At 42.9% G+C, this 21,401-nt stretch overlaps 1 protein-coding gene across 3 annotated transcripts in view; it reads left to right on the top strand.

The window, feature by feature from the left end:
* SH3RF2 (SH3 domain containing ring finger 2) overlaps positions 1-21,401 on the top strand; it is a 197,189-nt gene that overhangs the window by 101,915 nt on the left and 73,873 nt on the right. For all 3 annotated transcript variants that reach the window (XR_013215826.1, XM_077265834.1, XM_077265833.1), the window contains exon 4: positions 20,598-20,693. Coding sequence is in view for 2 of the 3 variants with exons in the window: in XM_077265834.1 (XP_077121949.1) it covers positions 20,598-20,693 (96 nt within the window). In the remaining variant the exon portion in view is untranslated. The remainder of the gene's footprint in view (positions 1-20,597; positions 20,694-21,401) is intronic.

The following is a 21,401-nucleotide window of genomic DNA, read 5'->3' as shown; positions in this document are numbered from 1 at the left end:
AAAAACAAGTGTGGGATTGCACTTTTTTTGCAATTTCACTGCACTTGGAATTTTTTTCCCGTTTTCTAGTACACGACATGCTAAAACCAATAATGTCGTTCAAAAGTACAACTCGTCCCGCAAAAAATAAGCCCTCACATGGTCAAATTGACGGAAAAATAAAAAAGTTATGGCTCTGGGAAGGAGGGGAGCGAAAAACGAAAACGGAAAAACGGAAAAAGCTCCGGGGGTGAAGGGGTTAAAGCTGGATTTGGATACAAAATGATTTCCAAAACTTTAAACATCCCAAGGATCACTGTGCAGGCGATCATATTGAAATGGAAGGAGTATCATACCACTGCAAATCTACCAAGACCCGGTCGTCCCTCTAAACTTTCATCTCAAACAAGGACAAGACTGATCAGAGATGCAGCCACTCTGGATGAACTGCAGAGATCTACAGCGGAGGTGGGACAGTCTGTCCATAGGACAACAATCAGTTGTACACTGCACAAATCTGGCCTTTATGGAGGAGTGGCAAGAAGAAAGCCATTTCTCAAAGATATACATAAAAAGTGTTGTTTAAAGTTTGCAACAAGCCACCTGGGAGACACACCAAACATGTGGAAGAAGGTGCTCTGGTCACATGAAACCAAAATCGAACTTTTAAGCAACAATGCCAAATGATATGTTTGGCGTAAATGCAACACAGCTCATCACCGTGAACACACCATCCCCACTGTCAAACATGGTGGTGGCAGCATGATGGTTTGGGCCTGCTTTTCTTCAGCAGGGACAGGGGAGATGGTTAAAATTGATGGGAATATGGATGGAGCCAAATACAGGACTATTCTTGAAGAAAACCTATTGGAGTCTACAAGAGACCTGAGACTGGGACAGAGATTTGTCTTCCAACAAGACAATGATCCCAAACATCAAGCAAAATCTACAATGGAATGGTTCACAAATAAACGTACCCAGGTGTTAGAATGGCCAAGTCAAAGTCCATCAAACCTCACTGAGCTCGAGCTGTTTGCCAAGGAAGAATGGGCAAGAATTTCAGTCGCTCGATGTACAAAACTGATAGAGACATACCCCAAGGGACTTGCAGCTGTAATCGCAGAAAAAGGTGGCGCAACAAAGTATTAAGTTAAAGGGGCCGAATAATATTGCACGCCCCACTTTTCAGTTTTTGAATTTCCACAAACATTTTAAATAAGCAATAAATTTCGTTCAACTTCACAATTGTGTTCCATTTGTTATTGATTCTTCACCAAAAATTTACATTTGGTATCTTTATGTTTGAAGCATGATGTGTGGGAAAAGTTTTTGAAAAGTTCCAGGGGGCCGAATGCTTTCGCAAGGCAATGTACAGGTCCTTCTCAAAAAATTAGCATATAGTGTTAAATTTCATTATTTACCATAATGTAATGATTACAATTAAACTTTCATATATTATAGATTCATTATCCACCAACTGAAATTTGTCAGGTCTTTTATTGTTTTAATACTGATGATTTTGGCATACAACTCCTGATAACCCAAAAAACCTGTCTCAATAAATTAGCATATCAAGAAAAGGTTCTCTAAACGACCTATTACCCTAATCTTCTGAATCAACTAATTAACTCTAAACACATGCAAAAGATACCTGAGGCTTTTAAAAACTCCCTGCCTGGTTCATTACTCAAAACCCCCATCATGGGTAAGACTAGCGACCTGACAGATGTCAAGAAGGCCATCATTGACACCCTCAAGCAAGAGGGTAAGACCCAGAAAGAAATTTCTCAACAAATAGGCTGTTCCCAGAGTGCTGTATCAAGGCACCTCAATGGTAAGTCTGTTGGAAGGAAACAATGTGGCAGAAAACGCTGTACAACGAGAAGAGGTGACCGGACCCTGAGGAAGATTGTGGAGAAGGACCGATTCCAGACCTTGGGGAACCTGAGGAAGCAGTGGACTGAGTCTGGTGTGGAAACATCCAGAGTCACCGTGCACAGGCGTGTGCAGGAAATGGGCTACAGCGGCAGAAGCGCCTGACCTGGGCTACAGAGAAGCAGCACTGGACTGTTGCTAAGTGGTCCCAAGTACTTTTTTCTGATGAAAGCAAATTTTGCATGTCATTCGGAAATCAAGGTGCCAGAGTCTGGAGGAAGACTGGGGAGAAGGAAATGCCAAAATGCCTGAAGTCCAGTGTCAAGTACCCACAGTCAGTGATGGTGTGGGGTGCCATGTCAGCTGCTGGTGTTGGTCCACTGTGTTTCATCAAGGGCAGGGTCAATGCAGCTAGCTATCAGGAGATTTTGGAGCACTTCATGCTTCCATCGGCTGAAATGCTTTATGGAGATGAAGATTTCATTTTTCAGCACGACCTGGCACCTGCTCACAGTGCCAAAACCACTGGTAAATGGTTTACTGACCATGGTATTACTGTGCTCAATTGGCCTGCCAACTCTCCTGACCTGAACCCCATAGAGAATCTGTGGGATATTGTGAAGAGAAAGTTGAGAGACGCAAGACCCAACACTCTGGATGAGCTTAAGGCCGCTATTGAAGCATCCTGGGCCTCCATAACATCTCAGCAGTGTCACAGGCTGATTGCCTCCATGCCACGCCGCATTGAAGCAGTCATTTCTGCCAAAGGATTCCCGACCAAGTATTGAGTGCATAACTGAACATTATTATTTGATGGTTTTTTTGTTTGTTATTAAAAAACACTTTTATTTGATTGGCCGGGTGAAATATGCTAATTTATTGAGACAGGTTTTTTGGGTTATCAGGAGTTGTATGCCAAAATCATCAGTATTAAAACAATAAAAGACCTGACAAATTTCAGTTGGTGGATAATGAATCTATAATATATGAAAGTTTAATTGTAATCATTACATTATGGTAAATAATGAAATTTAACACTATATGCTAATTTTTTGAGAAGGACCTGTATATGTATAGCTGTATTATGAAGTTAAACAAAATTGGAGGTTCATTTTCGATTACAGCTGCTGGTCTCACCTGTTCCCTTACCTGCGCCATTAGATCTAATGCTAAAGACAAGCCTACAATGATGCGCAAGATCCGTAATTTGAGCAGCTGGAGGAGACAGGATGATTGGATGATCGCTTCTTGTTTGATATTCAGTGGACATCACTTTTAAGGCTTTTTTCTACAATTCTAGATAACCTTTTTACTCTTTTATATAAAGTACTGCTATGTAGAATAAGAAAATGTTAGAACTTTTACATTTATTTTAGTACAATTTCCAAAACTCTATATCATGACATCCTGGGTATGATAAGTAGTTGTTTTTTTCCACTATACTTGTACTAATTAGTAATGTCATGGAGTGGCTGAAAGGAATTCAGTGATTTACAAGATTAGCTAGCTGATACATAAAGGATAATGAGTTCAAAATTTTAATTTGTCACTACATACATCTCATTTACTCTCAAATGCTGTATTTTTATTACAAATAGATTTGTGGTACTTCAGCGAGGACTGGTAAGGTGCATTGGTGTTGCAGAATTGTTATTTTTGCCTTTTCATTATATGCATTGTGACATGCTAACTCACTTGGCTGCTCACAGAGGTAAACACATGAACGTTTTTTCTGCTGGTTTATTAAACACAGCATAAATATGGCATTTTTGGCATAACAGCAAAACAAAAGATAACCTATAGTCCATTTGCCTATGGGATTCACCCGCTCAGGATCCAATAAACTTTATCTCCCACTGGATCTACCGCTTCAAGGCTTTCCTGTCTCCAAACACACAGCAGACAAAAGAAAACACAGTAACTGGACACTTAACTTCCTCAACCACTCCTTTAGGGAGGAGATATGGTGAATGACCCTCCCACTCATCTCTTTACCTCTCACAAAAAAAACAAACCCTGTCACGGCCGATTAACCCCTCAGCACAGAGCATGCTGGAGAGAAACTTCTGGTTTTGTGTCACAGATGATAGCAACCTTCGTGACACATATCTCACCTCACTTACTACACCATTGACCCTGTCACAGCATGCTAAAAACAGATGATAAATTTTATTTGTGCTGTCCTGGTCCAGCATTCAGTCTAAGCTTAATTGTCACTAGGTTTCATATGACATCATGATATGCATAGAAAAGAGTAGCAAAGAATCGTGGACTTGGTGAGTCCTGTCAAGAAGACGATGTTCCTGGGAAGGTGTTTAATATTATATTAAGAATATTTTATCAAAACAACACTATGTGTTTTCTAGCTGATCTGACCCCTTCATCAGGTGTATATGAGATATACACTTGAGATATACACCGGATTAAGAAGTCAGATTGACTCAGAAACTCATCGTTTATCATAATGACCTCGGCCTTATTTTATGCCTTTATTATCAAAATAATACAGTAAAATTAATGTACATATCATCATTATTTTTCTGCAATATATCCAATGTGGACCTTCTAAGCAATACACAGTTAGTGTGTCACTCTTCAATTAAATAATATGTAGGTCTAAAAATTATTTGATCACTTAAGTTATTCTCAAAATGGGATAATATTTAAAAAATTGCTTTAAGGGTACCTGTTAGTACAAAAATAATACAATTCTTCCATAGGAGCCAGTAGATGTGTATTGGATGTAGTCTGGATAGGATGTTATCAGAATATAACAGTAACCTCAAGTTTTTTATGTTTGATTGAGAAAGATGCTGCATTCATATTTTTGTGGATTTTTTTTGTTAAATCCGGAAAACTAAGGAACAAGTGTTAGGAGTCAAGTTCCCGCCACTGCACAGGGGGAATCTCGAACCATGTCTGCTGCGGTTTCCCATTCTGCTTCAGCCGCAGTGGAGCCTGCTCAGCAGAGACGTCGGTCCCAGCGTCTTGCTCAGCCTGATACTGTGCAAAGGGTTACTGCTGCCTTTCCAGGTTCTGCTTTTGTAGCCAGCACTGGTCAGTGGCGTGCAGGCTTTTCTGGGACTATGTCCTGCTTTGCACACACTGAACATGCCCACGGGAGGACCTCTCATTGGAGGTCTGGGGTCACACGCGCAGTCCCTGTAGCAGCTCCTATTGGACCACTTGGAAGGTCCTTGTCTGCTACAGCTATAAAAGGTTCGCATGGCCACACGGCCATGCGCTAGTATCAAACCAAAGTCTATGAGCTCAGCGCCAGTTTGGTCATGTCTGGATGTGGTTAGGGTTTGTCTGAAATAAGCCCTTAGAATACCGGCACCTCTGGTGAGGAGTTTGTATGTGTGTATTCAGGGCCTTGGCTGAAATAAGCCGCTAGAATACCAGCACCTCCGGTGAGGAGTTGTTTGCCTGTTTCTCTGACTGCATGACCACAGTTTTGCTCTGTTTGGTAGCTGTGTACCTCTGTGAGGTTAACAGGGCACAGCATCTTGTTTCTAGCTAATCTGTGGAGTTAACAGAGTTTGCTTATACCGCCATATAGTGCCGCCATTTGCCAGCAGCAGGTTCCTCTCCTGCACGGTGGACCCCGGGTTGCGAACGCACCTATTAATACATATATATATACTTGGTGCATTCTGCCAACCCAACAACAAGTGTGTGGGTTATAGCCTATAAATAGGTGCTTCCATCTTGTTATTTATGCCTGATATAGAATATTATCAGTAAATTCCAACAGAATATAGCACTTGTCTGAGGCATCCTGAAATGATGTGAATAACTTTTCGGTGCTCTGTCAAAATCTTGATGACAAGTTTTTGCTTACCATTGACATTTACATTTGATAACCACTGTAATGCAATGCCAAACCATCCTATTTGCACTAAAAAACTGACCATATACAGTGGCGACCACAAGTTTTGCATTTTTTTAATAGTGTGATTACTTCTGTCTGGTTGTTATGATGTCATTTTTCTGGTGATGAATTGAAAGTGCATGAAGCTGTCATCATGCAAAACCTAAATTTTAACCAAAACGCTTTAGAATATAGGTATGGCATTTAATTAAAGAAAACTCATGGCCAAAAATGTTGCCTATACTATGTATTGATCACAACATAGAGAGTAATTAATTGTTTACAATGCCATAACTTAGTATTTTGTAGCATAACATCTTGCTTAATTACTGTACCACACTGACAGGAAATTGAAGCCACTAGGGAATTCAAGACATCCTGAGGAATCCTGCTCCATTCCATATGCAAATCTGCAAACAATTCATTGTTATTGCTATGGGTACGGGCCCCAACTCGTCACACTAACTCATCCAAAAGGTGCTCTACAGGGTTTCAATCAGGTGATTGGCTTGGCCATTATAATAGGCAGTTTTCTTTGCTAGCCAATTTTTGACTAATAATTGACATTTTGATGTGTGCTTAGTATCATTGTCTTGCTGGAATTTCCAGCCCCTGACAACTTTGGTCCAGTATATCCTTGTACATGGTAGAATTCACATTTCCATCAATTTTATGCAGAGGGCCAATGGCAGATCCAGAAAAAAGCACCAAACCATGACATTGCCACCACCATGTTTTCACTGTAGGTGTTTTGTACCTTACATCATCATTACATTTTCCAATAGTGCTTGCCATCACTACCAAACAGATTGAACTTGAATTGAACTTGATTAATCCAACCACACCTTAGACCAATCTGTCTCTTTCCATTGGCTGTGTTCTTTGGCAAACTCAAGTCAGACCTTCCGATTCTTTGCAGAGATAAAAGGCACCTTCACTGGAACTCATGCATTAAACCCTACCACTCTTGCCCATTGCACCACAATTTGGCAACTCACTTTGACCCCATATTTTTCATTCATTCTTTGCAAAATCTGTACAGCTGGACATCAGACTTTTTCTTAATAATGTGATCAAGCTTATAGGAAGTTTTCCTTGGTCGTCCACTTCTAGGTTTGTCAGCTGTTCCATAACTTTTTGTTTCTTTATTATATGTGACATTTGACTCAGGAGCAGTTGAATTCCATAGGTACCTCTTTCTGACTTCACTCTCAGAATAATAAGCTTCCTGACATCTGGTGATAAATTTGGCTTTCTCTTTGCCCTGTTTTAACAGAAAAACACACAAACAAAAAGAAAACCTGTAGGCACAATTGAACTATCCATCAAAAAATATGCAAAACATTTGGCCCAGCAAATGTTGAAAACTAACACCTAAATGGACAAAACAATGTCAAGCCCATCTGATGTAATCACACTTTTAAAAAAAATGCAAAACATTTGGTCACCACTGTATATCCATCTGGAGCCTAAAACAGAGTAGTTTTACAGCCTAATATTTATTGGCTTTGTGATAGAAATATATATATCATATAGATCTCACTTGCATGTATACTCCTTTAAATCATATATACTTAAAGACAAATATATATATATATATATATATATATATATATATATATATATCTGTATACTCAGCTAGTTTATAATCAATGGTTTAAAATGGCTGACATAAACTGATATAAGCCAGACAGATTGTATGGGGTTTTCCATGCAAAAGCGGAACAATGCCAGATGTATTAAGTGCTGATCAGATGTCTCAACTCTGTCCTAGATGCAGAGAGCTCAATTTTAGTTGCGTAATCAGCATTCATATGTGTATTAATCACAATATTCCATATATGTTTAGATAACCAATGACAGAGGAGCTAGACAATATGGTAATTAACTAACCACCCCTAACAACCCCTAACCACTCCTTTCTATATGCAATTATAAAACTATGTATGTACAATAAAGTATCAGTATTGGTGGAATGGTATTGACACAACAATGGTGTGCAGTCTCTTTCCTTGAGCACTCAAAATGCTCAGTCTTTATTGGGAATGGCCGCAGCACACACAGGGATAAATTTATCCAAACCAAATTTCCATATCAAATGGCGCCCAACGCGGGGCATGGATGAAACACATGGGACCCTGCTGACCGGAGAGACGGAGGTGTTGGTCACGGCCTTGGTTCACGGGACGGAGGATGCGCAGCTCCATAAGTAAGGTAATAAAATGTTATCATCTTACCTGAAAGTCCCTGTGCCCAGTCCGGGTCTTTACCTCTTGCTGGTCAGGTGTGGTCACCACCGCATTCCCAGGTAGTGTAAAAAGTCCAAATCCTGTATCCAACAAACCCTGGGATATAAGTCAAGGTGTCTGCTGTGTGCTGTGTATGTGTTCTGTGTTTGTGTAAGATCCGGGAGAAGGAAGGAACGGTGACTGTTTTGCATGTGGGTGCTGGGTAACAGACCGGAGGAGGTCAAATCGCTCGATAAGTTATTGCAGGATTCCCGTGCATAGGAGGGACAGGTAGTCCCGGGGCAGGTAGTCCCATGTTCCAGGCTCGGGTAGTGATAACTTAGAGGGCTACTGCAGATTCCCGTAGTGCTGGCGAGCCAGTTAGGATGACCGGACCGGGGTGGTAGATTTCCCGCTTGTTGTGCTTCTCACTCAGGCAGCCCGGGCACAGGTGTGCCCAGTGCGATTGGCAGTAGTCTGTTCCCAGCGCAACCTGCACGTGACACAGAATAATAAAGGGGCATCTCCCGGATGTCTGTATCTGTTTGTGTCAAGTATCGCTGCTTTAAGAGCATACAATTGTAAAAGAAAGTTTTTTTTTCCCCTTTTCTGAACTTCCCCTTTTCCACTCTGCTAGCAGAGATATATGCATTTTAAATCACACTGTCACATCTGGTTTTTTTTCCTGGCTGTTTCTGCAATGCAGACTATGGTGTAGCTATTTGTGAAGAAATGAAACTAAGTGCTATCTATCATTTTTGCTGTGACATACTTGTTCTCAGATACGTGATCTTAGACATTGGACACAGTGGCATAAGAAAAGGGGAAGTGTGTCTCTGACTGCGTTGAGCGCAGAGAGAAGGAAAAAAATAAATTTTAATTTTTTTATTTAAGTTTTCCAAAGTTTTCCTTCAATCTCTTTACTTTTTCCTTTTTTTTAAAAAAAAAAAAAGTTTTTTTCTTTTGTATCAAAATTTTGAGTTTTTGATCGTGTACCAGGTTTTTGATGGTTTTCTGTTCTTTTGGGGGTTTTTTGGAGTTTTTTATATACTAATTTTTAGACGTTTTTGCTGTTTTTTTCCTTTTTTTGTTTGTTTTTCATTTCTGTTTTTGCCATGGGGCATAAAGTGGCCTTCCTGGAGAGCAAACGGCCCCCCAGATAGTGGCAGAACACGAAGGTGTTAAGTATGTGAAGAATTTTGGAAGGTATAAAGTATGTGAAATTCATAAGAATGGCAGACTTCAAGCTGCGGAATAGCATGACGTAGAAAGGAAAATAAGGGAAGTTAGCTGATGTTAAATTGCTGAATACTAATACATGGTATGAAGTGGCAGCAGAGCTTACATCGTTTAGGTGGTGCAGAAAGATATATGAGCAAACCAGGAAGTGATTTGTATGTGTATAAGATGGGAGATATTGGATCTGTGCAGTCTGCTCTCAGCAGAATCCATGGTATAGGGAGTTATATTTGCACAGTATGTGGCGCGCCCCATCCCTCCCTACAGGGAGAAGGCATCATTGCTCCTCTCTATTGTTCTTGTTGTTCTTCTCTATCCTCCTTTTTCTCTGTCACTTTCCTCCTTCTTCTCTCGCACTCTCCTTTCCTCTCCTCTTTTTCCACACTTTTCTCTTCTCGCCCTCTCTCTCCTCCTTCTCCACTCCCCCACCACACCTATCTCCTCCTGCTCATCCTTCTCCACACCCATCTCCACTCCTCTCTTTCCTCCTTTTTTACTCACCCTCTCTCTCCTCCTCCTTCTGTTCCTCACTCCTCACCTCCTCCTATACTTTTTTCATCAACCCCTCCTTCTTCTTCCTCTTCTTCTTCTTCTGCTGGGCCAACGCCTAATTCAAACAATATGGTGCTTACAGCACAAGGCACCCCTTCTATGTCCCTGGCACAATCCAGCCATTGCCAGTTGTGATATCGGGGAAAGAAGGTGAAAATCCCCCTACACACAATGCAGTGGGCAGCCCCCAGACACATCAGGTAGCAGACAGCTCAGCCCTGGGTGCAGAGGGGGGAGGACTGATATCACCATCTATTGATAATGTACAACTTACTTCAGCACCGGTCAGAGCTGCCTACATTCACGACAACATAGAACTATAAGCCTAATCCATCACAGCTTCAGCAAGGGGGGAGACATCCTCACAAAAAAAGCAACTTCTAAGTCCAAAATCAGTCAGTGTATGACCCCAGTACACGCTATCACAACTATTCCTCTGGTGAAGATGAAGAGGGAACATTATACATGTTGTCCAGTACTAGGAAAAGAAACCCACAGGCACCAAGAATGCAGGGGCAGATAGAGGCACCACCATTACTCTATGTGCACTGCACTTCAAGTCAGGTGACAATCTTCCAGACCCAGGGATGCATCCCATGCCATTTTACCGAAGAATGTAGCAGAACTAGCGAACATATGCAGTCACCTGGAATGATCTCTGGGCCATGAATGGAAATAGAAGCAGGTGATGCACTCTGGCCAATCATGAAGGAACAATTCAAACTTCCAGCAGAATTAGATGTACACACTTGGGAGTCAGGGCCACAGCTAATTGAACAGCTCAGAGAGTGGGCCAAAGGCAGATTGGCAGGACAAGCCCTCAGCTTACATGACATGAGCCAAGATAAGACAGAGTCTGTAAAGAAGTTTCATGGCAGAGTAATGCAAGTATTCCAAGAATGGACTGAGACAGCCAATCAGGAAAACACTGATAGTGGTTAGGCCTGAGAACAGGTCAATGGCAGTGGACTGACCCAGCAAAATGGTTTATTGCCAATTGTCGCCAAAACTGCTGCCATTATAGCACCACAAAGAGGGCGAAGAAGGAAATGGGTGCCGTGCTGCTGAGAACGCCAGAAGGGGAGCCAGAGGTGAAGATGCTGCAAAGTGCAGAGTGACACACCGGAAGAACCGCTGCAGACTCCGGAGAGGAGACACCGACCTCAATTAAGTTAGCAAAGGGGAGAAGCTATGTCAGAGCGAGGGGGAGGAAGTGATGGCAGATCCAGCCGCAGCCCCTGTAATGCCCCAAGACCTTGGGTTGGGTGCAGCCGCCGGTCTAATGGCACCCCCGGGCCTCGCCATGGACGCACCTGCAGGCCCCATCTTACCACCGCAGCTTCAATCAGCAGGCCAGACCCCGCCGCCGCTATAGTGCCCATCATGCCGTTGTCTACAGTAGCCAAAGGGATTGAGTCCCAACCAGGAGTGCAAAAGGCAGCCCCTCTCATGGTGACCACTGACCTGGAAGCGCAACCACCCTACGAAGACAATAGAAGTGTCAAGTGTTACATCTGTGGCACGTTTGGCCATTTCTGGAACCAGTGCAGAGCACCCATGCAACCCAAGAGTTGGTCCAGAGAAACAGGTCAAGGAATAAGTGCAGAAAGCAGTGAAGCACCCCATCCATAGGACAGAGGCAAGCAAGCCAGGTCTGCAAGACACTACGCTCCTGACATGTAAAACCCTATCTGCAGGACCAATACCTCAAATTACCCTTAAAGTGGATGGCATTGTCAGATCTTTTCTTCTCCACACCGGTGCAGCCAGAAGTGTGATGACACCTGTGGAACTCACTGATTCCACCTGCTTATCAGAATCCTCTGTGTCTCGCATGGGCATTGATGGTCAAGTCAGACATTCTCAGCTTACAAAGCCACTGAGCGTGTGCACTCAGCCAGGACACTCTATCCTGTTCCAGTTTGTGGTGTCAAGAACCTGCCCACTCAACCTACTGGGGACAGACCTACTGCAGAAGCTGAAGGCAACCACAGTGTTCCAGGAAGATGGGACCGTGACACTTTCTTCATCCCTGACCCAAGAAGAATCATGCTGGCGGCCTTACAAGAACCTTAAACAGCCGATGAGGCCTACCCAAGGAGATACTGGACGTAGTACCAGAAATTCTATGGTCTAAGGGACCCCAGGACGTGGGAAAACCTCAAGTTGCCCCAGTACGGGTGTCACTCAAGCCAGGTACCCCGTACCCTCGTAAGGCCTATAGTCAAGCTGCCTCTGACCAACTGAAGGTCTACCTGGAAATAGGAATCATTGTTCCTTGCACATCGCCTTGCAATACCCCGCTGTTCCCGGTCAAGAAAAAGACTGTAAAAGGAGAGCCAGCCAAGTTCAGAATGGTACATGACCTGAGAGCTGTGAATGAGGCCACGGTGTTTGAAACTGCAATTATGCCGAATCCGCACACTCTGCTCTCAAATGTGCCTTCCACAACAAAAGTGTTCACAGTGACCGACCTGGCTAATAATTTCTCCAGTGTTCCCCTTCATCCGGAAGACCAGTTCCTGTTTGCCTTAACGCACCAGGGGGGACACCACACATGGACAGTGATGCCACAGTGGGCCCAGAACAGCCCTTCACAGTTCACCAAAGCAATGTCCACAGTCCTCACCAACTGGGTCACAGAACATGCAGAAGTAACCCTGCTACAATACGTGGACAATCTACTCCTTTGTGCAGTTGGCTTTGACACGTGTAAAGCCCATTTCTTGTCCCTTCTACTCTACCTGGCGGAGCAGCACTGCAAGGTCTCAAACAACAAAGTCCAGTGGTGTCTGAAGCGAGTTACGTTCCAGAGACACTGTATTTCTCACCAGGCAAAACACCTGACAGATGACCGAAAGACCACAGTGTAGAAGATGGTTCCTCCAACAACTCCAAAGGTGCTACAGGCCTTCCTTGGTCTAGTTTCGTATTGCAGAGCCTGGATCCCTGATGCTTCAGTCCTAATACAGCCTCTGTGTGAATACGTCAGCGTGACCCCGTTCCTCCTGACAGATGCAGCCTTCAGCTCGTTCAAGAAGTTAAAAGGCTCTGTAGTCTCAGCACCAGCACTAGGCCTACCTGACTATGAGAAGCCATTCCGTCTCTACTTGATGGAAAAAGAAGGCCTTGCTACTGGAGTCCTGATGCAGCTTCAGGGGGGAAAGCAGAGACCTTTAGACTACTTTTCAGCTCTCCTGGATCCAGTTGCAAGGGGAGCCTCTTCCTCCCGCATGAGAGCAGCAGTTGCAGCACACGCCCTCCTGGACAGGATTGCTGACATCATTGGAAAGACCATTGGAAATTCTGGCTCCGCATGACATCTCCGCAATCCTCAACCAAACCCAGCCAAAACATCTCTCCACCGCCAGGCATCTTCGCCTCCAGTGCTCTCTACTCCTGCCCGACAATGTCACCATCTGCAGCTGCACAGTCCTCAATCCGTCCACTCTACTCCCACTCCCAAGGGGGGATACAGATATGGACCCTCAGATCAAAATACTGATCAAAATCTGCATGATACCTTCCGAAGGGATCTGGATTTGCTCTGGACAGGTGACCATGATTGCCTCAGCATCATGCAACAGGAAACAGCAGGACTACCCAAGGTGGCAGAAGAGCCACTGACCAACCCAGAGTTGATCCTCTATGTGGATGGCTCCAGATTTGCAGATGATGAAGGAAGATTCCACACGGGATTGTCATGTTGGACGCTGTTCACACTAGGGCGTCCGACAGACAGCGGTAATTCCACATACGTCCACTACACACTCAGTGGCGTCGGCTAGACTTTATCCAGCTTGCTCAGGGTTAATCTAGCTGGTAATCAGGATGGAGGTTGGGTCACTCCCACGGCCTTTAAATAGTCGTGCTGGACTTTGGGCGTCGCCGATTATAGCTTGTGCTTTGTGCCTAGTGATTCCGGTCTGGAGTGGTGGTCTTGTTGTAGGTATGTCGTATCTGGTGGTATATTATCTTTTGTCATATTCCTCCTTCCTATATTTGTATTAGTTTTGCCCTGTGCACATTATAGTAGTGTATTCCTGTGTGTCTGCGGCGTGGTGCGTTTTTCAGTTTTCCCTGTCTGTGCTTTCTGTGGGGATTGGTGTGTGGTCTCTTCACTGGGTGGCGGGTGGTGGTTTCAGCTTAGGGCTGAAACAGGAGTCAGGGTCGGGCCTGGCGGCCCAGACATGCACACCTTTAGTGTAACTTCTGGGAAAGGGACAGACAGGGTTTCCCTAGCCTGAGGGATATTGCATGGGCCCGGGTAACCAGCCTTAGTCTACCCAGGTCCCCCCGTGACAGGGATGTGCAGTGACCAGCAATCAAGAGATCCTGTGGTCCAGAAGTCTGTTGCCTAGTCTGTCAGCCCAGGAAGCAGAACTGATAGAGCTGACGAGATGGCAGAAGACAAGACTGCGAAAATGTATACCAGTTCGAGGTACTCGCATGGCATAGCATATGACTTTGGGCCCATCTGAGCTGCAAGGGACTTCATCACTGCAAGCGGAACAACCGTGAAGCATCATGGAGCCATTAAGGACCTGTTGAACGCACTTCAACTTCCAAAAGTGTTGGCAGTACTAAAAAGTCAAAGCGCATGGAAAACTAAACACAGTAGAGGCACGAGGCAACAACATGGTGGATATGGCAGCCAAAGAAGCAGTCAAAGGAAGACAATGTGGAAAAGTGGGAGAGGTCGTAGAGCCGGACGGCTACTACATGATGACTGAAGACAAGAAACCTGACCAGATGACGTTCTGGGATCTGCTCAAAAGCTGCAAGAGCAAGCCCCAAAGGACAAGAAGGAATGCTGGATGCAGAAGGGAGCAACACATGAAGTGGGAAGGGTATACTCAATGGATGACAAACCCTGTTTACCCCGAATCATGTACCCTATGGTGGTCCAGTGGACACATGGGCCCACACACAGATTAAAGACACAGATGAATGATCTGATTGGTGCTTACTGGTTCGCTCCAGGGATCTCCACCCTAACAGCCAAGTTCATTAGCAGCTGTCTGACCTGAGGCAAATGCAACCCTGGAAAAATGGAGAAAGTTCCCACACATCGTCTTCCCAGACCACTGTACCCCTTCCAGAGGGTCCAGATAGACCACATCCAAATACCGCCAAGTGGAGGATTCGAATATGCCCTTGTGGTCGTGGATGTGTTCTCAGGATGGCCAGAAGCTTTCCCAGCGAGGAACCAGTCAGCAAAGACTACTGCAAAGAAGCTACTCTCAGAGACGAGATATGCAGCTATGGGGTCCCAGAAGTGATAGAGAGTGACCAGGGACCCGCATTCACAGCAAATCTCACACGAGAGATCTGGTCAGCAGTAGGGTCAGACTTAGGCCTACACACTCCCAATCACACTACTCAGTGTTAGGCACACTCCCAGAGGCCCAGAAAAGCTGTCACCATATGAAATTTTGTTTGGGTCTAGTCCCAGGTTAGGGGTATCCTTTCCCTCAGCAGCTGATTATGCAATATGATACTTTGTCTGCTTATGTAATTGAACTCACCAAGAAACTTGCTAATATCCATTCTCGAGTTTTTTTCTTCATTGCCAGATCCAGATTCAGTGTCCGGTACGCACTCCTTGAAGCCAGGAGACTGGGTGTTGGTGAAAAAGTTTGTAAGGAGAACACTACTCGATCCCAGATTTGATGGTCCTGTTCAAGTGCTGATGATGACACCAACCTCTGTGAAACTGGAGGGAAGACCCACTTGGATCCACTCATCGCATTGCAAGAAAGCTCCCCTACCAGAAGATGACACCCAAGCCAGAATGATGTTGTGGATGCCCTGCCTGACCAAATAGATGACCTACCTGATAAAGAATACACACTGCTCGCTACACATGCTGTTGACTAAGAGACTGATTGCAACGAACCCCCGTTATGGACAGATCTCCTGACCGCCCATTTGCAAAAAGTCTGTACGGAGTGGGGCGTAGGCGTTAGGCTTGCGTCAGTTCACCGGCAGCACAAAAGAGTTGCAGCGCTTTGGGACAGGAGGCTAGGATTAGGGCAAGTGATATCTAAGGGGGCTTGTGATAGAAATATATATATCATATAGATCTCACTTGCATGTATACTCCTTTAAATCATATATACTTACATAAAGACAAATATATATATATATATATCTATATACTCAGCTAGTTTATAATCAATGGTTTAAAATGGCTGACATAAACTGATATAAGCCAGACAGATTGTATGGGGTTTTCCATGCAAAAGCGGAACAACGCCAGATGTATTAAGTGCTGATCAGATGTCTCAACTCTGTCCTAGATGCAGAAAGATGCAGAGAGCTCAATTTTAGTTGCTTAATCAGCATTCAAATGTGCATTAATCACAATATTCCATATATGTTTAGATAACCAATGACAGAGGAGCTAGACAATATGGTAATTAACTAACCACCCCTAACAACCCCTAAACACTCCTTTCTATATGCAATTATAAAACTATATGTACAATAAAGTATCAGTATTGGTGGAATGGTATTGACACAACAATGGTGTGCAGTCTCATTCCTTGAGCACTCAAAATACTCAGTCTTATTGGGAACGGCCGCAGCACACACACAGGGATAAATTTATCCAAACCAAATTTCCATATCAGCTTAATGCCTCAAAAAACATGGCAGATAGGTGGCCAGAGAATGAAGTGAAAAATTGCCTATGTGCAGTCATGACCAAGTTTTGAGACTGGCACAAATTTTGGTTTCAACAAAGTTTACTGTTTTAATTTCATAGTGGCAATTTGCATTAACTGTACATTGTCAGGAATAATCATCAGATAAATTGTGCCTGATATACTTCCCTTACCCGTTACCTCTCCACTCACTCACTCCTAGACTCTTCACAGTCCGGTTTCCGCCCCCTACATTCGACAGAAACTGCACTCATCAAGGTGACCAATGACCTTCTGACAGCAAAATGTAACGGTGACCACTCTCTGATCATTCTTCTCGACCTTTCTGCAGCTTTCGACACTGTTGACCACCCTCTCCTACTCTCTAGGCTCCAGTCACTAGGCATTAAGGACACTGTGCTCTCCTGGTTCTCCTCCTATCTTTCTGACCTCTCCTTCAGTGTTCTGTTCTCTGGCTCCACTTCATCTCCTCTTCCTCTCACTGTCGGGGTACCTCAGGGCTGAGTCGTTGGTCCCCTTTTTTTCTCCCTCTACACAGCACCAATTGGACTGGCCATCAGCAGATTTGGCTTTCAGTACCATCTTTATGCTGATGACACACAACTATACACGTCATCCCCTGACCTTACCCCGCTGTCCTACAGAACGCCACTCACTCTCTGTCTGCAGTCTCCAACATCATATCCACTCTCTATCTGAATCTCAACCTCTCCAAAACTGAACTTCTTCTGCTCCCACCATCTACTAACCTCACTAAATCTGACATATCCCTCTCCGTGGGTGGCACCATAATAACACCCCAGCACCAGGCGCGCTGTCTGGGTTGTTATGTTTGACTCCGATCTCTCCTTCACCTCCCGTATAAAATCTCTTGCCCGCTCGTGCCGCTTGCACCTAAAGAACATCTCTAGAATCCCCCCTTTTCTCACCATTGAAACAACAAAAACCCTCACTGTCGCCTTGATCCACTCCCGCCTGTACTACTGCAATGCTCTATTAATTGGCCTCCACCTTACTCGACTTTCCCCTCTCCAGTCTATCCTTAATGCAGCAGCCAGGGTTGTCCATCTAGCTAATCGTTACTCGGACGCGTCCACTCTTCGCCAGTTGTTACACTGGTTGCCCATTCATTACAGGATACAATTCAAAATACTTGTTCTCACCCACAAAGCTCTCCACAGTGCGGCACCTCCATACATCTCTTCCCTCATTTTGGTCTATCAGCCTAACCGACCGCTGCGCTCTGCAAATGACTTTCAACTAACCTCTGCACTAATCCATACCTCCCACTCCTGACTCCAAGACTTCTCCCGTGCTGCGCCAATCCTCTGGAATGCTCTACCCCAAGATATTAGGACCATCCACAATTTGCATAGTTTTAGGCGCTCGCTCAAAAGACATTTGTTCAGAGCGGCCTACCACGTTCACTAATCAAAGTCATTTTATGTTTGTGTGTGTAGCCGATTCACTATCTCCATCTATCCCCCACCCCGTGAAGATGGCTGGACCATCATTGTAAATACATCATTGTAAATACACACCTGTACTTTGTATCTCCCCACCTCATTGTAGATTGTAAGCTCTCACGAGCAGGGTCGTCTTATTTTGCTTTAATTATTGTATTGTTAACGTTGTTTCTTATGACTGTTGTGATGGAAACTCTTACACTGTAAAGCGCTGCGGAATATGTTGGCGCTATATAAATAAAGATTATTATTATTATTATTATTAAATTAACCATTTATCGGTTCATCAAGAACTTTAAAAAGAGAGTTTCAATTGCTCTGAAGAAGATTCAGAGCACCCAAGAAGATCCAGCAATTGCTAGGATGGTCTCCTAAAGAGGATTCATAGCTCTGTAATTGGTTCAATACCAGTGCAGATTTTGCTCAGGAATGGCAGCAAGTAGGTGTCAATGCATCTGCACCCACAATAAGGTAATGACTTTTGGAGGCTTGCCTGTTGTCAAAAAAGGCACCAAAGAATCCACTTCTTCCAAGCAAAACCGTCAGACTGGCATTCTGCAGGAAGTACAAGGATTAGACTGCAGGATACTGGGGTAAAGTTATTTTCATTGATGGAGCTCTCTTCAGACTGTTTAGGACATATGGAGGAATGATTGTCTGGAGAAGAAACGGTGAGCGCTGCCATGAGTCCTGTGTCACACCAACAGTAAAGCATCCAGAGACCATTCATTTGTGGGGCTGTTTTTCATCCAAAGAAGTAGGGTTCACTTCTAATTTTGCCTAAGAACACCGCCAAGAATAAAAAACAGTTTCTAAACTTCCTCTAAGAGCAACTTTTCCCAAAAATACAGGAACAATTTGGTGATGAACAATGCTTTTTTTCAGCATGATGGAGCACCATGTCACAAGACAAAAGTGAAAACCATGTGGCTCAATGTACAAAACAGTGAAATTTTGGGTGCATGGCCAGGATTCTCCCTAGGTCTCAATTGCATTGAGAACCTGTGGTTACTCCTCAAAGCGGGAGGACAATCAAAAACACAGAAATTATGAACTCCAAGCACTCATTAGGCAAGAATGGGTTGCCATCAGTAAAGAAATTTGGCCCAGTAGTATGTGAGGACGAATTGCAGTAGTCTTGAAAAATAAGGGTCAAGACTCTAAGTATTGAGTCTTTGGATAAACTTGATATGTTTGTAAATAAATGTTTGATAAAAGTGAAGTGCTGCCTCTGCTTACAGACTTAACAGCAAAAATTACAAAAGAAAGGGACTTTGTAAAGTGTCCTTCCTACACACAGGTGCTCAACATTTTCCAAAGTATTACATGTGTGGTCTGACAAGTCAATTGTATGCTCTCATTTTAAGTGTTAATTTCTTTTTTAAAACATTTCATGATTTAATTTGTTTTGGCAGAAGCTGCCTGGTACCAGCTGCCAAAGTTGCATTTACTATTAACCAATTTAATCTAGCCTTTTTCTCTTTTTTTCAGTGGTAGTTTTACATAATTGTGTTTTATTTCTTCAGCCCAACCTCACATTTATCCACATCAAATTTAATTTTGCATTTCTTACCCAAGTCTCAAGCTTCCTCAAATCCTTCTGTAGCATTATATTATTTTACTTTGTTATTTTTTTTTTCCAGATCTTAATATCACCTGAACAATATAGATTTTTTTTCTCCTGTAAGCTCTGAAGAAAGTCATTAACAAACATATAAAAAAAGAAGAGGGCCCAATACTTATGCCTGTGATGCCATTCTGTTAACTGTAACTTAACCAAGCGCTGATTGACTTCTATCTATGATATTTTTCTTGCACCTTTATATTGAAAACAGATTTTAATCTTTCTTACTAGTCATATTATAACTTTCCATTTCTTGCTTGATTTTGAAAAAAATGAAGCTATAAAAAAATTTCTGGCTTATCAACACAGGAAATTTAAATATGCAAATTGCCTCTTCTGAGAAAAAGAGGACTTAACTCTATAGCGCCACCTGTTGGAAGTAGCGATCCTACAAGTCACAATCAACCCTTTAACGAGTCGTGTAATATGACTTAGGATAAAAGCCAAATCATTGCGAATTGAGATACTGATTTGGCTTTTATCCTAAGTCATATTGCACGACTCATTAAAGGGTTGATTGTGACTTGTAGGATCGCTACTTCCAACAGGTGGCGCTATAGAGTTAAGTCCTCTTTTTCTCAGAAGAGGCAATTTGCATATTTAAATTCACAGAGGAGCATTGTACGGCAAATAAACCTCCTTACCTTGACAAGCCAGAGATGGTATGTCACTCTCCATAAGGAGAAACATTACCCCTTACAACACAGGAAAGAAATATATCTTGGTACCGTGTTAGCCAGTAGATAGAAAAATATTTAGAATTGAGAGTCCTCAGTGGTTGATACCTTTTAATGGCTAACTGAAAAGATGGTAACAAATTGCAAGCTTTCGAGACTACATACGTCTCTTCATCAGTTTGCCTGATGAAGAGACGTATGTAGTCTCGAAAGCTTGCAATTTGTTACCATCTTTTCAGTTAGCCATTAAAAGGTATTAACCACTGAGGACTCTCAATTCTAAATTTCTGGCTTATCAACATACATTTGTCAGTCTATTTATTTTTCCTTTGAATTGGTTTGTATCTTATCTACAACACCTGTTTCATAAAATGTATTAAAATTTCTGATCCACAATTTAAATCTGTTATTACAGGATGATATTATTGGTGTAATTCGAAGAGTAGATGACAACTGGGCCGAAGGCAAGTTAGGTGATCAAGTGGGAATTTTCCCCCTTCTCTTCGTAGAGGTATGAAACACGCATGTGCATGAAGTATCTTTTAATAGCAACTTATTGACAAGTATTTGAAATATCAGATCCAGTCTAATTCTTTCCACTCATATGGACTAATTGTAATTTTAATCAGCAGTAACTGTCCCAATTATTGTATGTCAATGTCACGCATGCCAGAAGAAAATGTTGGCGTTATATTTCAGAAAATTACAGTGATCATAGATTTGTAGGTGCTAACCCAAAGGATTGCTATTTAGACAATATTGGCCAGAAGTATATCTATTATTTTGTGTTGCTTGGAAAAAAGTTCCCACTAAGGAATTGATTTTTCTCATGGGGATTTAGTAATGAAAAGGCGTGAAGTGTTTAAAACAATAGCCCATGGGAAACGTTTGGGAAATAGCAAAAGTTTTTCCTTAAAGGGGTTTTCCCATGAACAAAAGTAAATATTAATCAATAATAATAACTTCCACAATTGGATGTGTGTAAATAAAATATTCCTGTGCTGAGATAATCATATAAATGTGCCCCTGCTGTGTACTGTGTAATGGCTGTGTCTGACCATACAGGAACATGGCGGATCAGTTACATCTGATTGTGGAAATTATTATTATTCCAAGATCTATTGATTAAAATGTAGTTTTGTTCTTGGGAAACCCCCTTTAAGAAAAGTTGTAACTCCAAATAATTGATTTATGTTATTCATATATAATTTATTATACC

Source organism: Ranitomeya variabilis, chromosome 5 (assembly GCF_051348905.1).
Source record: "Ranitomeya variabilis isolate aRanVar5 chromosome 5, aRanVar5.hap1, whole genome shotgun sequence".
NCBI lineage: Eukaryota > Metazoa > Chordata > Amphibia > Anura > Dendrobatidae > Ranitomeya > Ranitomeya variabilis.
Note: the sequence above shows the minus strand (reverse complement) of the source record. Positions and strands in the feature narration are given on the sequence as shown.